Source organism: Triticum aestivum, chromosome 7A, assembly GCF_018294505.1.
Source record: "Triticum aestivum cultivar Chinese Spring chromosome 7A, IWGSC CS RefSeq v2.1, whole genome shotgun sequence".
NCBI lineage: Eukaryota > Viridiplantae > Streptophyta > Magnoliopsida > Poales > Poaceae > Triticum > Triticum aestivum.
The window spans coordinates 686,608,410-686,631,068 of NC_057812.1; the positions used below are offsets into that span (position 1 = coordinate 686,608,410).

Sequence of the window (22,659 nt, forward strand, 5' to 3'; positions counted from 1 at the left end):
TGAGTAATGTCAAAGTGATCTCTCTTTCATGGGTAAGCTATTACTAATTGTTTAGCTTTGATGGTCTAGGAAATCGGTTCACTATGTTCAAACCTATTTGTGCCGCAATAGCTTTGCCAAATGTCATGGTCAATTCATGTCTTCTTTGAGCACGGCTCACACCATTAATAGCTTATTGGGTTCTTTCAAATTATAGGCAGCGAAGAGTCGATGTCGCAGAGCATCATCCGACATCCATGGTTCATGCTCCTTTATCCTGAAAGCTTCTTGTCCTAACCAAGAGTTATGATGGTCCTAGCATATGCTCAGCCCCATAAAGAAGTGAATTAGGGGAGAAATTATACATAAGTTGCCTGAAATTTGTATTTCATTCAATTTCTTTAAGCTGAGGGAATGAATCAAAAATGTAATCACTCTTATTGTGTCTTGTGTGTAGTCTAGTGAGCAGGCATTTGCCGGTGCGTGCTTGCTCTAAATATACGTACTGGTCACCATATTTGAGTTAAATTACTGATATTACAGTCCACACATGTATGCAGAATTTATGTTGTGTTTTGATGATATTAAAAATTATAATCTCATGCTAATTCACTCAGCCAAGATAAGCTCGAGTCCAGCAGCTGACGTCCATGAGTTGTCGTCATCTCAATCTCCTTCGAACTCCACAACCCCCCACCCCCGTGCATGAAGAGCATTGTCACTAAACTTTAAATATAATGAAAATAAATTTATTTAAAGCTTCTAACACAAAGTGAAGTAGTGTCCCATGATTAATGTATTAAATCGTCCTCACATGCAAAACATAGGAGAAAATCCAATGAAAGAAAAACATCAATACATATAAATACACCAATAAATTAAAAATATAAACAAAGACAAATTTAGCTTCAAAGAAGAAATAAAATGAAAAATGGAAACTGAGAACAAATAATGACAAAAAATTGCACACAAATTGCATAAAACTTGCAATGTTCCACAACATGCAAGAACCATATAGTTGCGTAACTTTCAAACAACAACACGATTTACACAAATATTGCATATAACTTGCATGTACACGTTTATGTTTAACACTTGATGTTCAAACAAAAAATATAACAACATGAAAGCGACACATAAATAAAACACATACACAAAGGAAAAACTACAAAAGCACACACAAAAGCGGAAAAAAAAAAGACAGAGCAAAAACAAAAATCGACTAATTTTTCTTCAAAAACTAAAAATATGAAAACTAAAATGGTGGAGATTAAATCATCTCTAGACAAAAATGAATTGTGACTTGTATTAATAGTGTGGTCTTCCACATCTCTCTCGATCACACACGTGCGCATGTGCAAATGAACACACACGAGTTAACCGACACAAGGACATGAGTAAGAAAGCACACATGCACGGGCGAGCGAGCACACATATCACACATGGAAACACACATAGGCACGCACGAACATTGTTACATTTTTTTAGGCTAACGAATGCATGTTACATTACCATTCGGCATGAATGATTAGCTATATTAAAGAAAAACACGTTACATTTTTCTTTTAGACAAACGAACACATGTTATGTTTTTTTTTTTTTTAGAATCACGAACACATGTTATGTGCCTCTGCCTATTTGATCCCCCCGTTTTTGTTTTTTTGAGACAAACCCACCGTGTTTGTTAATTGGATCGAGTATCGCTTTTGAAGGTGGGCTGGTCAAGGCCCAAAGTATGGGGCAGAGAGCAACAGGTTAGAGGCAGGAAAAAATCGACTGAAGCTAAAAACTTTTTTCAGGCAATATACAAATACCAAAAGTGGTGAATTAGTAGTGGGTTTAAACCTGATAGGACTTGACTAAAGACGACGTGTCTTTGTAAACTAACTTAGGTATTCTTACCTCCAAGTCACGATGCTGAGCGTTGATTCTTTATTCAATGAAAATTGAGAGATTGCGTACTTAAAAAACTGTACAATTGAAACATATCTGTATTCGCTGGATATGATGATATGCAGAAACGATTTGGGGTTTGTGCTTGAAATGCAATCAATCAGTATGCAAGGGCCAAACAATCACATTGTGAGATAACAACCGAGGGATTGCCACAAAGTATGGTTAAAACAGTTTATACTTTAACACGAATACCAGTGATAGTTTCTGCGAAAATGATAATCCATAGTTGCATTGCAAGGCCTTTGTAACCTCAAAACAAGAAGGACGATATTTGTGCTAAACTGATATTCAAAGATCGTCCTTGACACTGATGTTCAGAAGTTTAGCCAGCTCCCCACTTTCATATGCATCAACAGTATCTGCATTTTCCCCATGAAAATAGAAGGGAGTCAGGATGGAACAAGAATTCACAGAAATCCTTGTTGTAACGGATCTATGTACCAGAACACTACGTACCATCAGAGCCTCCCAAGTGCTTTCCTCGGATAAAAACCTGAGGAACAGTACGCCTGCCAACCATGTCGGATAAGGCATCCTGGATTTCCCCACCATCCTCTGCATCACAACCAGAATAAATCTTTTCATTGAAAAAATTCCGTGAATCGTAAGCGATTTACGACATTTTCAGGATGTTGGTGTTTCCGGTCTACGAGCCAACTTGTGGAATATAGGGGACATAACAGCATAACATTGAAAGCAGCATCTTTTATAGATAGATAAACAAAGAGCATGATCACATATAGATAACTAGTGAGAATGGATGTACCTCGCTGATCAAGCTCGACGACATATGGGTCCTTCTTCAGTTCAAGCTCCTTAAACACAGCCTTCGCCCTTTTACAATACCTGCAAAAATTGAGTACTTAAACATACTATTTCTTCAGACAGTACGAAAACAATGAAATGTGGTAAGTTGCAGTAGTTGGGCTCTGCAACCATGGGCAGCGGCGGAGCCAGGAATGGAGTAGGTGTGGTGCTAAATTATGATAGGCAAAAAAATTCACCAAATATCAACCAACATACACCATAGTAGGAGCACATTACCACTGACACTAACATAAATCTCTAATCTCCAGACCAAACTCAGGTTTTCGAAGCCACAGATCGGCAACAATTTCATCAATATTCACTCGTGTTACAAACTTTTGCTAGTGCCTGGCATCTTTTGGGTATTATCTATCCACCCTATTCCTAGTAAATTATGAAATTACAAAAGACAAAACACAGTTTAATTAGAATTAAGCATGCATCCATCCAAAGATACACTAGTTTTCTAGTTTTCTAGTAACGGGGTTTCACGAGATGGAATAAACAAGGACAAATTTCCACACCACCCGGGTTGGCCTTTTCCGAATGGCTAAATTGGGGAACAGCTGGTTGGGGAGTTGATTGTATCAGTACCACTGGAGCACCAGCGGGAGTCGCTGCTGGCCTGCGGCCTGATGCCTGGGTTTATGGAGATTAGAAAAAGTTGAGAGGGGAAAGACAAGCGCGAGTCATAAATCTTTGGTGCTAGCACAAGGCATGCGTGGAGTCGAAGAGATGTACAGATCACTATATCATCGCTCCAGTCGGCCAGGTGGTGGTGCCCTGACGCGGCTGGTGCTGCACTTACACCTAATACGGTAATACGTACTCATTTACGCCATGGGCTGGACTGGTGCTACAGCCCGGGTAGCACCAGCCACAGCTCCGCCACTGACTATGGGCATCATCATCATAATTCATTGTGCTCATCATCTGACTACATCAGTGCCTTCCAGTTTCATATTACCTGACCATATCAGTGCCACCCCGCATAGCCATGTGCTCTTCACAAGTGTTCACGTTCAAGTATTTAACTTCACACAACCATTTAAGTTTAGCTTATTTCATTATACTTGCAAGAGTTCTGGTGAGCTAATCAGACTCGAGTTTGTACCGAACAAACTCAAAATGGTAACCTAATAAAGCATTCTAAAAGGAAAGTAGGGATCCAGATTCTCCTACATGATCTATGGCATGAAACCAGAGGCTCGCTAAAATGACTAAACCAGAACAAACAGAACTTTTTCTGTTTCGGATAAAACAAGCAGTGTAGAAAAGTACTGCTACTTTCTCTCATCATCTAGTGTATCAAGAATTTTGAGAAAATAAAAACTTATAGAACACCAACGGCAGATAATATCTCCCTGTTCAGTTCAGTACGAACAAGGCAACAACAAATAGCTGTTGCCTAAATCTTCATAAAGTTCAAATTCCGGTTTACCGTGTTCAAGAATTTTGAAGCAGATAGAGCCATGGTATGATTTAGAAAAAAAATTCATGGGCTTTTCACTCAATGACAATGTAAATTCTCTGATCGGCCAGAATGATTCTGCCGGGGGGGGGGGGGGGGGGGGGGGTATACTACAAAATCTTTATATACCATCATTAATTTCAGAGGTGTTCAGCCCGTCTTTATTCCCTCTGTTTGGTCCATTGTAGTGGCACCTCGGGTGCAGATCTTTCTCTGGCTCCTCTCACATAATATATTAACGACTAGGCACAATCTTGAAAAGAGGAAAATAAACAAGCCTTTAGATTGTGTTTTCTGTTCTGAACAAGAGACTAGCTTTCACCTCTTTTTTTGATTGTGTGATGGCCAAAGAGTTTGGGAATTACTCCCATCTTTCTTTGGGAAACCTCCAGGTGCTGATTACTTGTCGATTGCCAGATATTGGCCTGCCAATAAGAACCATACTGTACTTAATTCTTCCTGTGCTTGTGCTCTGTGGTGTATTTGGAAAACTAGAAATCCTCACATTTTGAACAATGCATTATGGTCTGATATTAAACAAGTTTGGTGGCTGATAATGATTACTCTAAAAAAGTGGCAAATTATGCTCAAGGAGGATCACCTAGAGAGAGTGAGTGCATTCTCACAGATGATCTCCAATCATGTGAATCAACCGCACCAGCTGTCGGTGTGTTAATAGGTTGTGATCTGATAGCTGGAGGTGAGATGACCAACCTGTCCAACTCTAACAGTCTCTGGCGTGCTCTGCACCATCCTGGCACTGATGCTGCTTCCCCGCCTCACTCCAAGCTACACTGGGAACTAAAGTTGCCCACTCTCAGCACAAGTACACTACTGGAGATAATGACTCCCCATTGCAATCTCCTATGAAGAGTACCAAGGTGGTGTTCGCCAACATCTCCACTGTGAAGCTGGGAGGCGATTATGATCTGGGTTTGCTGTGAGTTTTGGAGGAGAGCATGTTTGCCACAAAAATCTGTTTCTGCTTTTGTTTGATGTAATGGTGTAATGGAGCATGTCTCTTCAGCTTTCAATTTCCCCTGGTTTGTTTCGATGATCTTATAACTTTGTATACTCTGTACTCTGGTTTCATTTTTTTTAATGGAACTGGGGTTCTTTTGCCCTCCTGGTGATCTAAAAAAAAAGAGCAGATAGAGCCTTGGATCTGCGTTCTGACAGTCCAAACGATTTCGGTTCAGGTTCTACTAGAAAAGAAAGCAAGCAATCACCACACTACAGTTGGATCCTGGAAAGGAGAGACTATTCTCTCGGTTCCTCTGGCTGCATCCTGATCCAAACAATTCTGACCAAGTTCAGAACTTCAACAAATCACCATACTAAGAAATCCTGCAAAAGAGAAACTAATATCTCTGTTCCTTGACCAAAATAATTGTTGACCAGGCCATGGGGCTGAATTCACTAAGCAAGGCCCAAGAATCTAGACGCCCTACACCTACAGCGCCACTGTCAGATCAGCGAGACCAGACCACGCAGCAACCACACCCAAATCCAAAGGTCGCAGTTCATCGGCGCAGGCAGGCAGGCAGCGGATCGACGCGGATCGAGGGGTGAGGGGAGAAGGGAGAGGGGCCTTACGGGCAGTAGGACTTGGAGAAGATGACGACGTCGTGGGCCTTGACGGTGGACTTGACGAAGGCCGTCTTGGACGCCGAGGCGGATCCGAAGGCCGCGAGCGCGATGAACGCGGCGGCCGCCGCCGCCACGCCGAAGCGCCGGAACGTCGTCGACGCCATCTGGCTCCGCCGCCGGCGAGGTCGAGGTCGAGGTCGAAGCGCGGGGTGTAGAAGCCCGGAGACGGCGGGGTTCGTTTGGGGTCTGACGAGTCTTCTTCCCGGCGTGTGGACGCCTTTGCTATAGGCTCTGCGGTTACGGAGTCAGGGAGTACGCCTTCTCGTTTGGGTTGTGTAAATCCAGCCAAATACGACTTCGATGGTTTCTTCTCTCTCTTCTTTTCCATCTGCCAGGCATGTATAGCTATCGCCTATCGGTAATCAGTGACGACCGACCAAAGATGATGGGTCAGTGGTACCAACAAAAATTGCATTTGTCGCCGCGACTTCCTCTTGTAAGCGTCTTGTATTTTCTTTACAGAGGGAATAGATTTCTCGAACACCAACGGCGACTCAGAGGACAATGAGGACAGGATCATGGCGTGGTTCTGAGGTTGGCACGTCGCTTCTGATCGATCGATCTTGGCCGCCCACTATGTTGACATTCGTTTTTATTTACTTTGCATATTAGTTTTGTTTCGGGTCAAACTTTCTAAACTTTGAAAGTTTATAAAAAGATTAGCATCCACTAGAATGTCAACCCATTAGAATCATTATTCAATAAATTTTCATACTACATATTTTTTATTGTGAAAAATTAGATTGTTTTCAATAAACTTGGTCAAACTACATAAAGTTTGACTTAGGAGCTAATATGGGGAGTAAATAAAGACAAAGGGAGTACTACTACTAGTAGTTTTGTACATGTGCATGCTTTTAGAAGTTTAACACTCTACAGACAGAAATCCATTTTGGCTCTAGGGAGCACATGCTGAGTGCCAAAAATGAATTTTACAAATATAAAAAAATGGAAACATAAAATGATGCGTTCATTGTCACACCCAAATGGTGATGTAAATTTTCAGGGAAGAACTTAAGCATTTTGACCTGTGAAACAAAACAAATCGAATTTCAAAGACTTAATTTTTTTTCCACCAACAAAGCACTGTTATCCCATATGACATGAAAATTGTCAAGCACACTTGCTACACTAATATGAACATCCACAAAAAAAAAACAGAATTCTAAAATTTATTTATGATTAGGGAGCATATGCTCCCCAGAGTCAAAAATCAGCGTGGCTCTGTACTTTGTTTGGGTTGTGTAAAGCTGCCAAATACTACTTCAATATGTTTTTTCTCGAAAAGCAAAATAAAGTTCATCCGCCAGACATGCATAGCTATCGGTCATCAGTGACGACCAAAGATGATCCGTGTGTGGTACCAAAATTTTTGTATTTGTCGCAGGCCACAACTTCCTATTGTAAGCTGTGAAAAAAAAATGTGAACAAGTGTGTCATACTAGGCAAAATATAGACCCTCGAATTATTCTAGTGTTGAGCTGGTCAGGCCTGACGAAGGAAGCTACCAAGAAACCGACCCGCTCCAGTACTCGCCGCCGGCCGCTCCGGCCTCGGCGACCACCCCAGCCCGTCCCCTCCTCCAGGCCATGGCCTCGCCCGCCCCCTCCGGCGGCCGTCCCCGCGCGCTGCGCTGGTTGGAGTCCAGCCCCTCCTCGGCGGAGGGGGGCTCCCCGCGCCGCCCTCCTCCCTCGTTTCGCGAGGTGCTCTGCTCCCCCTGCCCTGCGTCCCCCGCCTCAGCGCCCTTTCTTGGCGGTGACGCGCCCGCCCCCCGCGCCGGGCCGAGGTCCGAGATCCACCGGGTCCAGCGCGTGGACTCCCTTCCCGCCGACGGTGGCTGGGAGCTGCCGCGGTCCCGCAAGCGTCGGCTGGCCCGGCGGCGCCGACGCCCTTGACCTCGCCGCGACGGCCCTCGCCCGCCGCCCCCGCCTCCCTCCCAGGAGTGCCCTCGGTGCCTCGACCCCGCCCCGGACCACCGGCACTCTGAGTGCCGCCGCAACATGCAATGCCGTCGCTGCCGCTTCTTCGGGCATGTTGCCCGCCAGTGCATGCGTCCGTGCTCCCCAGCCTCCTCCTTCGACGCGTCCCTGACCAAGCGGCTCTGCGCCAGCTCTCCATCTCCCATCCATGCTGCTTCCGGCTCTTTTGGTGGTTCCCGGCCTGCGTCCTCCGGGTCCGGGTCCGCCACGCAATCGGCTGCCGCACCACTCCCCTCCTCGTCGCCTCGCCCTTCGTCGGATGCGCTGCCCTCTTCCACGTCGGCGTCGCGGTCCTCGGCCACACCCTCGCTGCCACGCGCTTCGCCTGCCTCCACTGACTCCCGTGTTTCCTTGATGTCGGGTCACCCTGCTCTCTGGCCGCCCGCTGCGGTCTGCTACCTGCTGCGTTCTCCGGCGGTCGCAGCTGCGGAGTTGGATCTTGAGCAGCGTGCCCTTCTGGCGGTGGTCGCGGGCGCTCGCTCCGGTGTCTCCCGTGCCGAGGTCCAGGCACTCCTCCAGGGCAGGTTCCATCTTGGGGAGGGCGCGCTCTCCGTCCACCCGCGCCGGGACGGCGAATTCCTCCTACGGTTCCGTGACACGGCTGACCGCACGCGCGTCGCCGCCGGGAACGTGAGCGGTCGCTTCCGGTTGCTGATCCTCCCTTGGAGCCGGCTGGCCGGGGGTGAGCCTGTGTCCGCGCGCTTCCACGTTCACATCGAGATGGTGGGCATCCCGGACCATGCCTGGGACCGCGCGTCGGCCGAGACGCTTCTCACGCCGTTCTGCGACATCGCCGAGCTTGCTCCGGAGACGGCGGACATGTCGGACATGTCGACCTTCTGCCTCTCCGCCTGGACTCTCAACCCCGACACCATCCCCCGCCTCTCCAAGCTGCTCCTCCCGACACCGGATGCGGCCTACGAGGACGCTGATCCCAACATGGTTACTCATTTTGGGCGCCCGCTCCTTCGTTTTCCTGTCTCCATCCACGTCTCTCGCTCCGAGGACTACAGGCTGCCTGCCGCGCCATCGTCACCGCCCAGCACCGGCAACGACGAGGCGTCCGCCCCTCCCTCGTCGCCGCCGGTGCCACCCCCATATCCGCGTCGGCATGACTTCCCCCAAGGTTCCGGCCGTGCCGCCCCGCGCCGCGGCAACCGCGAGGCCACACGTCGCCGCCACTTGCCGCCGCCGGCCCGCATCTGGTACGGCATGTTGGGGCCCTACCCCTCGGCCCGTACTGGTCCAGGTGGCCCCCCTGTGTTCAGTCGCGTGGTCTTTCCACCTCTGGACACGGCTGCCCCCCTGCTGCCCTTGGGCCCCTCCCCTGCTGCGTCTTTGGCCGCTTCCTCTCCTACGGGCCCTCCTACGTGCGCGGCCTATCCTGTCGCCCCCCCCAGGGGCCGCAGGCCCGCCTGACACCACGAGCTCCCCCACCTCGGACCCCCCCACTTGTGCCTATCGTCCAAGGAGTAGACAACGGGCAACTTGCCCTTGGTCAACTTGCTGGGTCTGATCCCTTGGGGGCACCGCCGTCTCCCATCGGTCCTCTGCCGCTGGACCCGGTCTGCTCCGCGCCTGCTGCGGATTCTCCAGCAGGCACGCGCGCGCCGTGCCAAAGGGTGCCATCCCCACCTGCCTCGCCCTCGGGCCTGCCCCCCGCCCAGGTCAGCCTTGAGGACCCCGCCACTTCCTTGCCCGGGGGGCCAATCGCCTCGCCTGCCCGGATCCGCTCTGCAGGGCGTGCCGCTGACTCTGATTCCGTCTCCCCCACCCCAGCCTGCTCAGGGGGCCCAGCCATGCAAACTCCTGTTCAAACGACCGCACCGGATGGTATGGCGACAGCTGGCGCGCTGCTTTCCATGCAGCCCATGCAGCGCATGCAACGACAAGACCACGCCCCGGACGTCGCCGATGCCAGCCCGGGCTCCTCTCAAGATGCAATCTTAAGCTTCATCCAGTCGGTGCAGAAAGATGTTACTCCCTTGCTACAGGCCCCGCCGCGTCGCCACCGGCATGAGATTCCAGACAACTTCACCCCCCGCCGAAGCGACCGGATCGCCAAGGCCGACCGCGGTCTAGACTCAGGAATGAAGGCCAAGCGTGTGCTTCTGCTTCGTCTTGGGCTATTGAAGGACGGAGATCCGGTGAACCCCGAGGCACTCGACAAGTACGCCAAGCTCTTCCAGTAGCCGCTCGATCCGGATGTGATCCAGGCGTTCGCCGAGTTCTATGGCTGGGTGTGGCCACCGCGCGGCCTGCCGCTAGCATCGACAGCCATTACGCCTGCCTAGGCCGCCCGTGCCTCCTTGCTTGTGCGTGGACCAGACCTTTGTCTATGGACCAGAACCTCAAAATTCTTTTTTGGAACGTCTGAGGCCTCAACTCGGGTGCCAAACGTACTGTCGTTCGCAGCGTCATGTCCTCCGACCTGCCTGCCATAGCTTGTCTGCAGGAAACCAAACTCGAGCTGATCACCATGCCCCTCGTCTCGGAGACCCTCGGGCCATCGTTTGACGCTTTTCACTTCTTGCCCGCGGTCGGCACTTGCGGTGGGATTCTGTTAGCCTGGCGCTCTTTCGAACTTACGATCTCCTCTCCGACCTTTGGGGCGCATCACATCACAGCCGTGGTATCCTCGCTCTACGGCGACCATCCCTTCTAGCTTACGGACGTCTACGGCCCGCAGTCCGATTCCGACAAGATGAACTTCCTGCAGGATCTTCAAGATGTCCGCGAGCTTTGCGCCGGCCCTTGGGTCCTTGGCGGCGACTTCAACATGATTGCGGCCGCCGCGGACAAAAACAACTCCAGGCTCAACATGCGCCTCTCGCTCCCGGCGCCTGGCGCGCCTCCATGCTCTCTCGGGGCGAACGTCTCGCCCTTGTCAGGCATGTGCTCTCCGCGATGCCGATCCACCTCCTCATGGCCATGGTGATCTGCCAACCCGTCCTCCGGCGTTTAAATCGCATAATCCGAGAGTTCCTTTGGCATGGCCGGCACGACGCCAATGGCGGCCACTGTTTGGTCAATTGGCAGCGGGTCTGCCGCCCGCTCGAGTATGGCGGCCTCGGGATCATGGACTTGCGCCGGTTCGGGCTGGCGCTTCGCACACGGTGGCTGTGGCTGCAGCGCACCGACTCCACATGCCCTTGGACGCATCTACAGCTGCCGGACGACGCGGAAGCCCGTGCGATTTTTCGGGCCTCCACCTTCTGGAGCATTGGCGATGGGAGATCTTGCCGCTTCTGGACTGACTATTGGCTAGACCGGGCATTCAATCTTGGAGCTTGCGCCGGCCGTCGCCTCGCTCGTGCCCCGCCGACGCCGCAGGACCCGCAGCCTAGTCGAGGGGCTGCACCAGCACGCATGGATTCAGGACATCCAGGGTGCCTTAACCCCTCTTGCCATGGCCGAGTACGTCGTTCTCTGGCGCCGCGTTAATCACATCGCCATCAACTTCACGGACCAGCCAGACCACCTCCGATGGCGATGGACGACGAATGGTTCCTACTTTGCGGCCTCCTGCTACTCCGCTCTCTTCGCTGGTTCAATTCGCGCGCCACACTGGGAGCTTACTTGGCGCTGCTGGGCACCGCTCCGAATCAAATTCTTCGCCTGGCTGGCGCTTCAAGATCGATGCTGGACCGCTGCCCGTCTGGCGCGACGCGGGCTGCCACATCACGCCTCGTGTCTCCTCTGCGACCAGGCCGGCGAGTCCATGGAGCATTTGCTTGTGGGATGCGCATTCTCGCGACAGGTGTGGCACGACTGCTTTAGCTGGTGCTATCCATCAGCTCTCGCGCCCGCGCCCTCCAACCTCTTCCTCGAGTGGTGGCACTCTACGACTCTGGCCACGCCGCTGGCGCACCGGAAAGGACTCTCTTCGCTTATCCTGCTGGTCGCCTGGTCCATCTGGAAACATCGCAACTCTTGCGTCTTCGACGGCGCCGCGCCATCTACATCCAAGCTGCTACATGACATCCAGGACGAGGCTCGCTCATGGGCCAGGGCTGGAGCCAAGGGTTTAGCACTCATCATACCATAGGCAAGGCCAATTTTCCTTGGGGCTGAGCATCCCCTAGTCTCTCCATGCTCAGGCTAGGTCCAGACGCCGTTCCCCGCGTACGCCCAGGCCTAGTTTTTCCATCCTTACCTGCTCTTGTACTGTAAACTCTTCTCCCTATCAATGAAAGATACGCAAGCTTTGCGTTTTCGCGAAAAAAAATGTCAAAAAAATGTCTTATATTAAGTTACAGAGGGAGCAGTTCTGTACCTTTGTGTGATTTTGGGAGTTTAACACTCTGTACATACTATATTGATGAAAAACTGCAACCAGCCCAGTGCTGTTGTACGAAGGAGTATGCGACATTTTCCATGTTTTGCAAATCTCTTTCACAATAGATTCTGACAAAGCAAATAAGCACCACATCATAAACCTAGTGATGTAAATGCACCAATAAGATCATGGGTTGGTTCCTTATTGGAAGCTTACATGCATGGGGAAAAACATGCAAAATCAGCTTTCAGTTGCGCCAGCTTCTTTTCAAAAACAGCCAGGTTCAATTCTTCTACTTCTTGCCCTACTTACTTTCCAGCCAACAATATGGGAAGACAACACATACTGCTTGCAAGGGAGCACATCTGGAAGTGCAGATATCTTGAGACACCCACCAATCTACTCTTCCTCGGCCTGGTACTCGTCATCATCGTCGTCGTCGTCGTCATCATATTCATCAACATCATCATCATCTTGAGTACTAGCAGTGTTACGGCCGAAGCTGTCCATCTCATACCTCCCATCATCCTCGTTGATGAACTCCAGACCATACACCGCATCCCTGTGCTTCACTACCAACCAGCGAAGCAGCCGGTCCTCCTTGTTTAGATAGTGCAGTTCCTTAGTAAAGGAAGGTGGAACCATCATGGTCATTTGTATAAGTTGACCCTGAAAGCACAACGGCAGCTTCAGCACATCAGCAAACCAGGAGACAACACACAATGCAATTTATCTGTTTAGACTTTATGCTGCAATGCTAGAGGCAAGGAAAAATGACAACGAACAACAACTGGAATTTAACACTACTTAATCAGGTGTATATCAGAACAATTCTCAAATGCACTGAGATGCATTCCATGTGCCTCCCAGATGCTTTGGCCATTTTTCTATGGGTGCTGTAATTTACTTTTCTCACTATTTGGTCCAAGGTTTATCGGAGAGTTGGGGGCTGACATTCTCAGGGTGCTGCATTACATTTTCAAACTGTTTGGTTGAAGGTTTTATCAAATAGTTGCGGAAAAAAATGTTTACACCCAGACTGCATCACTGCAATCCTTAGTCAGACTGACATAGCAGTCACTGTATGGTCGAAGTTGAGAAGTTATTTCAAAACAAAGCCTGAACTACAAACTTCAAAAGACGAGGATGTGTAATACAAGATATACTGGAAATGGTGTGTTCACAGTTTGTCAAAGTTAAAGCACATACCAATCGACCAACCACTGTTAATTATTCAGTAACTCGCGAACTAATCTCGCATGAGAAGGTAATGACTCAAGGTCAGATTCAATTACGAAAAGTGAGATTGCATGAAAAGATACAGTAACAAAAAAACATGGTATATAAGTGAGAAAGGATAGCCTGCACATCAAAGGAAAAAAAAATATAACCTCAATAATGATCCCTCAGAAGCCTGTACAGAAAGGAATCCGAGAAGGCATAATGCCTCCAAAGTTCTGTTCAAGAACATTAACAATATATTGTTTTGCTACACTCCCAATAGTCTTTGTGACAGTGATCAGCCCTTCTCCACTAAGATGCTTGTGCTGAAAGTGTTACAGGGTCTCAACCCGAAGATTGACAAAGCAGCCTTTATCGAGGTCAAGAATTTCAGGGGCTGAGGCCTCACGACATGTTCTGACTGAGCATCATGTCTCAGACAGGCTGACCATGGTGCAAAGATTGTTATAATGACAGGTGTGTTCAAGCAATGGGAAGAGTGAAACTTGTTCTCGATATAGATAGCAGAAGTACTATTGTCACTGAATAAAGCCCTTGAGCGCTTCCAGAAGAAGCAAGCAGTGTCATTCAGCTGCACGATAATATCGAGGATCTCCAAGGATATGGAGTAAAACAAGGTGCTGAAACCGTCTTGAGTACAAAGAATGTGGTCATGGACAGACTCATAACCATCACTGTGATAAGCTTGAACTTGCCGAGAATAAACTTGAAGAGGCGACATCGCTTCCAGTGATTCGAGGGGTCCGGGACGTGCCTGTGTGTTGGCCATTTGAACTGCCAAAGAAATTAACACCACTGAACCATGTGCGCCAGTGGAGGTGGGAGAAGCAGAGGTGTCAGCTAAGCTGGAGCTTATGGCGGCAGTGATATGTAAGCAAGCCTGATTGGTGAGCTTGCCGGAACTGTGGTTGGTGGCCAACGTGTGGCAGCCAAAAGGATCGTAAAAAGGGGTGAGCAGAAGGGCAATGCTACCACTTCATGACTCACATGAATCACTTACTGACTGGCCATTTTCCCCAAGAATACTTCCAAACCCCAGAATGTGAAAGATCGAACCGCTATACCCTTCTATTCAGTATTCAAAGCAAGCAGATCACAGTGCGAGCCACGCGACCAGTGCAATCCTGAGTTCTGATTTAAAACACTAACTGCGATCAATAGAATGATCTGATCCTAAACAAATTATTCACTAAAGCACTCTATCAACCACACCGAGGCCAATACCCACTAACATTCTAACAGCCAACGGCCAAACCTACTTGGGCATTTCATCGAGCATGTCAAAGGCACCACCCATCACCAAGACCCAAAACGGTAAAAGGCCTAAACGCTCATACCAACTTAAACATTTCTTCGTATACGCATCAGTCTAGCGAAGTGAATCAGATCGGCACCTCTCCGCGCTGTCACGAGGCACATCGCACGGGGAATACAAGGCTTTGATCAAGGAGCACAAATAAAGAGTGGCAAACCGGGGCAGACCTGGAAGTGGCGGCCGTCAAGCTTCCTGATGCCGTAGCCTAGGTGCACTTTGCCAAAGGATTTGAGCTCGGTGACAACGCCGTTGCGCTGGTAGGCGCGACCCGCCACCCGCGCCACAAGCTCCGCTATGGCCTCCTTGGTCACCATCGGTTTCACCATCAGCATGCAGTCATACAGCGGCATCTTCCCCGCAACTCCTCTTTGCCTCTCCCTCGGCGAGCCTGTACCTCGCGCTCACTGGTTCTCTAAAATGCACCGATATGGATACGTGTATCAGTATGAGGCCGATACGGATATGTAAATTTGGAATTTTTGAAAAGCGCCAATATGGGGATTCATTTTAATATTTTTAATTCACAAAAAAGTATAGAAGCTAGGATCAGAACAGCTGATTACCTTGTTTGCTCTACTGTGGATGCCGAAGCAGCCCAAGCCCCTCCCACTGACAATGTTGATGCCCTGTTCCAACTCCAAGTTCAAAAGGGGTAGAATTAGATTTTAGCAAGTGTAAAATGAATATAAAGCATCAAATCAAATCACTAGTTAGTTGTACATCTATCATGGCATAACACGAATGGCAGAACCTGAAAATCAGTCAGCTAACACGCAAAAGGAGAAACAATCAAACGGTAATATTTTAGGTCTGACTGTTAAAATGAACAACACAGCATAACAGTACCACTACATTCCCAATCATAAACAAGATTTGGGATGTCTATCATGACAACAATACCACTAGTACTAATGTGTGCACCGATTTCGGCAAGTATAACTAAGACAAAGCTTCTGCTCTCTCGTTACTGCTAAGCTTTGGTTTCAGGTGCAGATAATACAACTTAATCTTTTTCCTTTTCATATATCGTCAATCATTTCTGCAGGTTTCACTGCTAACATGTTTAAACCAAAGCATATCCTCGTCTAAAAAAAATCAAGCTACAACTTGTAAACATTTGGCCCTACAAGCATATCACAAACGCCTATCAAGCAAAATCCTCTAAACATGCTGCACTCCAAAAATCAAGCAAGCACTCATCAAAAAATAATCATCGTTATATATATCCTCACAATATCAGATCTACAGCAAGTACCCATCCAATACAAAAATCAGGAAGGGAAAAAGATTGAGGAGGGTGGAAGGAGGGAGGGGGGGATGAGGGAGGAGGGAAGAGGAAGGACGAAGGAGTGGTGGCTACCTGCTGCGTGCTGCTCCAGGGAGGGAGGCGCTGCTGGTCGGATGGAGGGGGCCGCTGCTGGGCTCCTGTACCGGCGGCGGGGCAGCGGAGGCTTCGGCCGGCAGTGGCGGCGGCGGCGGCGGCGGCGGCGGGGAACCCTATACCTGTCGCGCTCGGGAAGGACTCTTGGGGAAGGGAGGCTCGCTTAAGGGCAGAGATCATCAGGCATTCAAACGCGCCATCCAACGGACATCATCCATCCATCCCACACTTGACGAACCAGGCATCCAGCCCAGTACAACCGAAACAAAGTTCAGTTTTTCAGCCTGTTTCCAGTCACTAAAAAAATGCAAATCCTTCCCTCTGATCCGTTTTAAGATGTACTCCGTACGTACTAAAGCTGCGACAAGTAATATGAATCGCAAGGAGTAGCATTTTTCCAGTCAGTTACCAATGCGAACATCATTTTTTTTTTTACAAATTGCAGCATTGTATCCGTATAATGCAAGTGATTAGTATTTTTCAATTAGTTAACAAACAGTTTTCCAGTTAACAGAAAACAGCGAGGAAGCTCTTTTACTGCTGAGATACACTCCCTCCGTTCCTAATTATAAGTCTTTTTTAGATATTTCAATATAGACTACATATGAATGTATGTAGATATACTCCCTTCGTTTCTAAATATTTGTCTTTTTAAAGATTTCAACAAGTGACTACATACAAAGAAAAATGAGTGAATCTACACTCTAAAATATGTCTATATGCATCCGTATGTGGTAGTCCATTTGAAATATCTAAAAAGACAAATATTTAGAAACGGATGTAGTACTTTACAGTGTAGTTTACTCATTTTACTCCGTATGTAGTTCATATTAGAATCTTTAAAAAGACTTATATTTAGGAACGAAGGGAGGGGAGTATAACCTACACAATAGGTTCGAACAACATCAGTTTTTCAGTCAGTTAACAAACAATAGAATTTTACTACTGAGATACGCAACAGTTTTTCAGTCAGTTTTACTACTGTGATAAGCAGTAGTTTTCCAATTAACAAACAACAACAGTTTTAGTACTGAGATAAGCAGTAGTTTTTCTGTCAGTCAACAAACATTAGTAGTTTTTCAGCAGGATCTTTCATGTGTACTTCCATTGCATAAACATGAGCAGAGATAAGCTAGTACAATTTAGACAAATAATGAATCGAAAAATTGCAGAGAAGCAACTCTTGTGTAAAACACTTTTCTTAACAGACAACGAGCCACTTATGATTGAAATTCAGAAGCTCTTGTACAATTTAAGAACAAAGTGCTATTACTGAAACAATGATTCAAGTTTAGAAATTTGGCCATTTCACTTGTACAATTAGGTCACGAATACTCACGCCTAATAATTAGAGGTACACGCGAGAGTTTTCCTAGAGTTTGTGTGTGTGTGTGTGGGGGGGGGGGGGGTGCAACAACCTCCTTTGGCCCCCATGAGTATTCTAGGATGCCCTTGAATAGTATGTTTGCAATACAGAGCTGAAACGCAACACTTTTCATTTTTGACTGAACTGCACAACACCAGAATGTAGTGTCCTTTAAGACAATAGCTTTCTTCATGCCAAGAATAGAAGATTCACATGATGCAGTAATGAATAAAAATAATCTGAGTACATATTGTCCTGGTTAGTGTTCTTGGCAAGAGTTAACCAAGGTTTTTCTATGGGCATAGTGGTAGTATTATGGTAGTTTTAGTGAACATGGTGAGAGTAAGTTATGTAGACATCATGCTTCTTAGGTTTAATTATGTTGTTGTATGTTCTGTGCTTAAGAGTGCAATTTTTTTACTACAATGACATCGTAATGTAGGTGTTGTTTGTTGTTGTATTATTGGTGAATACTCGCGGCCGCGGTAAACTCCATGGCTTTGAAGCCCCATTTTGGCTAATATTTTTGTCTCATTACACTATCTTTGACTTCCTGATGCATCTTTTTCCCTAGCTAAATTGCCGTACTCACTTGGCAGTCCCAAATTGATGTTCTGGACTCTTCGTATTCAGTTTAAGCAAGTATGGTGCTCAATGTTTTTCTATTGGTCTCTACGCAAACAAATAGATGACAATTCATCAAGTGTCTTTACTATTCATATTCACCACTAATATTTTATATTTTATCTTTTTTTGCTTAAACTTTCATAGGTGTAGCCTGCAAGCTTAACAAAATGGATTCGGATTTCAGAGTCGATTCATGCATTGGATTGTTATTTGGGGTCAACTGACTGTTTTAAGATCATAACTGTAGCTAGACTGACTATATGCATATGCAACGTCAAAAGCAGATGGTTCTCCTAACAACAGATTAAATGGAAAATCAATAAACATTGGAATAGATAATGTCAGAAACATACTGAGGTATGGGATGTGGGATCACACGAAGTGTGATAGAGGCAGTGGCGATTCCACTAGGTGGGCCTCAATAGGCTTAAGCCTACCCTCCAAATATCCTATTTCAGCTAAGCATACTACTTGACAATTTTACTCAGGTGTTTAACATGTAAATTGCAATGCATCTGCTAATCAGACTTAGAAACTTGATGTTTTGAGCCTACCCTTCAGTTTCGTGCTAGATTCGCCACTGGATAGAGGTGTATGCAGACATGGGTCAGCCTATGTAGTTTTCATGTCACATATCACTTCTAATATAGTGACGCGAGGATGGCAACTTTAGTTGTTAAGCATGGCAACTTTCTTTTTAGATGGCATGTTGTAGTTTTTTTGGGTTTGTTTTTTATTTTCAGATGGCAATTTTAGTTGTAAAAAACGCCAGGGCCAGAGTGCTTCGTGCCACACGTGTGGCACTTATAATTTAGGTTAATTTGTAGTTGGTATTTCTTAATGTGGTAGTTTTTTTGGTTTCTTCAAACAATTATGAACTGAAGCATGCATCTCTAACTATTGTTTCTGTGTCTATTTTTCCACTACAAATTTACTATCTCCTAGCTTTGCCACTTTGGGGACATTTCATTAAACTGGGCGTTAACCACCTACTCTAATCAGAGATCAGGTGCTACCACACATTACATGCTAGCATTCATCAAAAAACACATTTAAATGTTTCAAGAATTTTCCAAAAAAAATTGTGAGTGTTCACAAGACATGCAATGTTGAGGATATCACTTATCGTTAGCGTCTCGTTCGGCTGGGGATTAGAGATTAATAGGAAAATCCAAAGATTAATCAATTTTATTGGTTGACTATTAATCGTCTATTTTTTTACAAATCTTTGGTTCCCAGCATTAAAATATGATATATTCAACACAAAAACAATATGGGACTGAAGTATTACCATGATTCCTTGCCTTTGAATCTTTGTACAATGACAAACAATATAGGACAACAACACATATTACATAACAAGGTACACAAAAAGCAAATAAACATAGTTCTTGCACACACAGTGCTAGAAATATGCCCGACTTATCGGTAGATTCCCGATAAATCACTTGTCAGAGCAATAAATCGGCCCAATGATAAATGGCGAGATATGGCATAATCTTATCGGTCACCCACCGAGTAGCGATAAATCGATGAATCACCGATATTTTGAATAGTGGTATCTACCAATTGTAAAGATTTCAAATCCAAATTTGAAACACACAAGAAGAAACAAAAAAAAAAGAGACAAAATCAACGTGAATAGTGTCACGGAGAGACAAAAGCCAAAATGGCACTATTCACTTGTGTGTGTTTTGACCCTTGGATCTCATATCGATGACTAACCTTGCACTGGAGCACCTGAGCTTAGGCGCTCGCGTAGCACTTGATAATCGTAATCAGAGAGGTTTTCATACGACTTGCTAATCCATGATGACACTGCTACACTGGTCACATGGATCCAGCTTGGTGTATTTCTCTTTTCTTTCCCTTTATAATTTCTTCATCTTTGTGCTTGATGTACATTGCTAACTTGGGAGGTTACAAACTTTTGCAAACTGGAGGTGTCACATTGCTTCTTATACTTTGACCATCATTGCACTGAACGGAGCTGCCTGTTTGCGCAGTGCGTGCCCATGTTGCTGGTTCCAAGGTTCCTACTGGTTCACACGTAAACAGAATCAAAGAAAACAAGCTAATATGCACAATCTGAATACTGAAACAACAGTAAATCATGTGCATGCTCAACCAAATAAAGTTAAGTCTAATACAATCTTAGCAGTGAATCATATAGCGGCGGCAAGTCTACCATAATATGCGTACATATATGTGGAGATTAGCGGTGATAGCTCATATAGCGGCGGCAAGTCGACCACGTGTTTTTCAAAAAAAAAAAGTCGACCACGTCTGGCCTAGAGAATCGGGATAGAATTATTTTTTTAAATCTCTCGAACATAATGGGTTTACTCATAATTGATGACAAATATCTTCACCAGTAACCTTTTTTGTATTACAATATTTTCAAACATTCTATTAACTCTCTTATGTTAGTAAATTATTCAAAAATTATTCATTTTATTGATTTTTTTCTAAGACGAATGATAATTTGTTTCACATGATAATAGTACCTGTGTTGCACGTGCACACTTACTAGTTCAAACCTAATAATTAGGAGTACATTCAACAGTTTTTCTATAGTAGAGGGGCAATCCAAAATACTATCTAACGAACTAGCATGCTAGAACAGATAATCATCATCACAAGGTGGAGCCATCATGAGATGGCTAATGGAACTGATCATGCCATTGCTCTCTTGAACCTCCAAATTTGCTCCTTTGTTGTTTTCATACTTGTTCACTTGTACTTGAGGCTCCACATCATCTATTTTGTTTTGTTGCACAACATCCTTTTTCTTGTGTTGCTGCCAATGAAAAATGCCTATGATTTGTTCATCGGTCAAACTAAGTCAACGTGGTAAAAATCTGATTTTGGACGAAACTTATTCGGGTTTGAGACTTGAAGGACCAAATGTCTACCAAAAAATATTGAGGGACCAAGTCTATACTTTTGGGAAATTTGAGGGACTAAAACATACTTTTCTCTATTATCTATTGTTAAGTGCACATGAGTGATATTATTAATTGCAGCTCTTATCTTGAGTTAACACAACTTTTGACCACGTCTACATATTGTGATATGGTAAACGTTTGCGAACGGTGCGCCGGCCGAACGCTCGGCCGGTCACGCGTCCGCGCAAGCGCTACTCGGTCACAGTTCCTTTTTTCTTCCTTTTGTCGCTCATCTCTCTCTCCTTCTCTGCTTTGTTCTTAGGCCCCCATTGTTGCCATTGCCGCCTGCAGGCCTCCTAGGACGTCGCGGCCATGGGAATCAGCCGATCCGGCCGCCCTCGTCCGGATCTGCTCGGATTCGTGCCACCGGAGCTTTGCCTGCCTTGTCAGACCCAACCACGTCCGAGCTGAACCGACCACACGCGGAGCTGCAACGCAAACCGTTGAACCTTCTTCCTTCCAGAACGGCACCGCAGCGATGATGGCCATGGACGGGAGTGGGAGCTCGGTGGAGCAACAGCAAAGTAGCTGTGAAAATGGTTGTAGCAAATTCCAATGCCGGTTGTAGAAAAACCAACTATGGTTGCATCGAAACGGTGTCATTGTCATCGCGGGGTTCGCAACTAAGACAATAAGTTTGAAGCTTTTTTCAATGCCGGTTGTAGCTTTTGTAACCGCCGGTTGCAGCTTTTCGTTTGTCGTCCATGACTTACGGCTCCACAGTTGAAGCTTTTTTCATCGTCGGATGAAGCTTTTTTCTCACTGATTGTAACTTTTTTGGTCGTTCATAGTTTTCCATCGTACGAGTTGAAACTTTTTTCATAGCCAGTTGAAGCGTTTTTCGTCAACGATTGTAGCTTTTTCCATCGTCGGTTGCAGCACTGCGCATCTTCCCCGGCGTTTGATTTTTTTGTTGTGAGCGGGGGATGAGCCCCAACAAGCACACCGCTGAGCACGCCGATGAGCTCTGGTCGTCGCTACCGGAGCTACAACGGTTGCCACGGAAGCTACAACCGCAGGGGTGGGCTGTTGCATGGGTGAAGCCGGTCATGAGGACGGTCACCGAGGGCTGGGACCAGCGACCAGGGCGGCCGGCGAAGACGTCCGGCGAGGGTGGCACGAGAGACGAGGGGGGCAGGCGAGGGGGCGGCGATAAGGGAGAACGCACGCGACCGGCGAGATGGGGTTCCTTTTCTTGTACGCGCTCGCGAGAGGAAGAAGATGATCTGGTTGGATAAAGATCCAATGGCTGACGGGCCGATCTGACGGCTAGGGTACGACCGGCCAAAAATATTCGGCCGGCGCACCGGCGCCCAGCATCGCCCTTGTGATATACAGTCCAGCATCACCGTGTTGCTGCTATATCTTTGTGATACGATTTGATAGGATACGTATCTATCTCAATCTGTAAATTTGATACTGAGTGATCCATTGTAATCTTTGATTGATTGTTGCACCAACCAACGCTGTAAATGGAAGGAGAAGGCACACAAGCATATCACGGCAAATCAGTGTTTCAAACTCAAACATCCGACCATCATCTCCCACCCGCTCCTTACTAAAACTAGTAGAATGCCCCTACGTTGCCACGGGCTTCTGAAATATTTTGGTGAAGTTATATAAATATAATGTATGCTAAATTTTACAGGTAGAGACAAT

The 22,659-nt window shown here is 46.7% G+C and overlaps 2 protein-coding genes across 3 annotated transcripts; both read right to left on the bottom strand.

The window, feature by feature from the left end:
* Positions 1–2,038: 2,038 nt before the first annotated feature.
* Positions 2,039–6,125, bottom strand: LOC123149342 (glutaredoxin-C8). Its single transcript, XM_044568984.1, has 4 exons — positions 5,810–6,125; positions 2,702–2,781; positions 2,392–2,490; positions 2,039–2,294 (listed from the first exon to the last, which is right to left on the bottom strand). The coding sequence occupies exons 1-4, from the start codon at positions 5,965–5,967 to the stop codon at positions 2,224–2,226; spliced, it is 408 nt and encodes a 135-aa protein (XP_044424919.1). The 5' UTR covers positions 5,968–6,125; the 3' UTR covers positions 2,039–2,223.
* Positions 6,126–12,204: 6,079 nt separating this feature from the next.
* Positions 12,205–16,273, bottom strand: LOC123149343 (30S ribosomal protein S6). Of its 2 annotated transcripts, none has more exons than XM_044568985.1 (4): positions 16,039–16,273; positions 15,242–15,304; positions 14,846–15,090; positions 12,205–12,790 (listed from the first exon to the last, which is right to left on the bottom strand). In XM_044568985.1, exons 3-4 carry the CDS (start codon positions 15,026–15,028, stop codon positions 12,521–12,523), a joined length of 453 nt encoding a protein of 150 aa, XP_044424920.1. In that variant the 5' UTR covers positions 15,029–15,090; positions 15,242–15,304; positions 16,039–16,273; the 3' UTR covers positions 12,205–12,520. The 2 variants fall into 2 exon arrangements, with proteins under 2 accessions (XP_044424920.1, XP_044424921.1); XM_044568986.1 differs by having other exon boundaries at positions 15,242–15,313; positions 16,039–16,259.
* Positions 16,274–22,659: the final 6,386 nt, after the last annotated feature.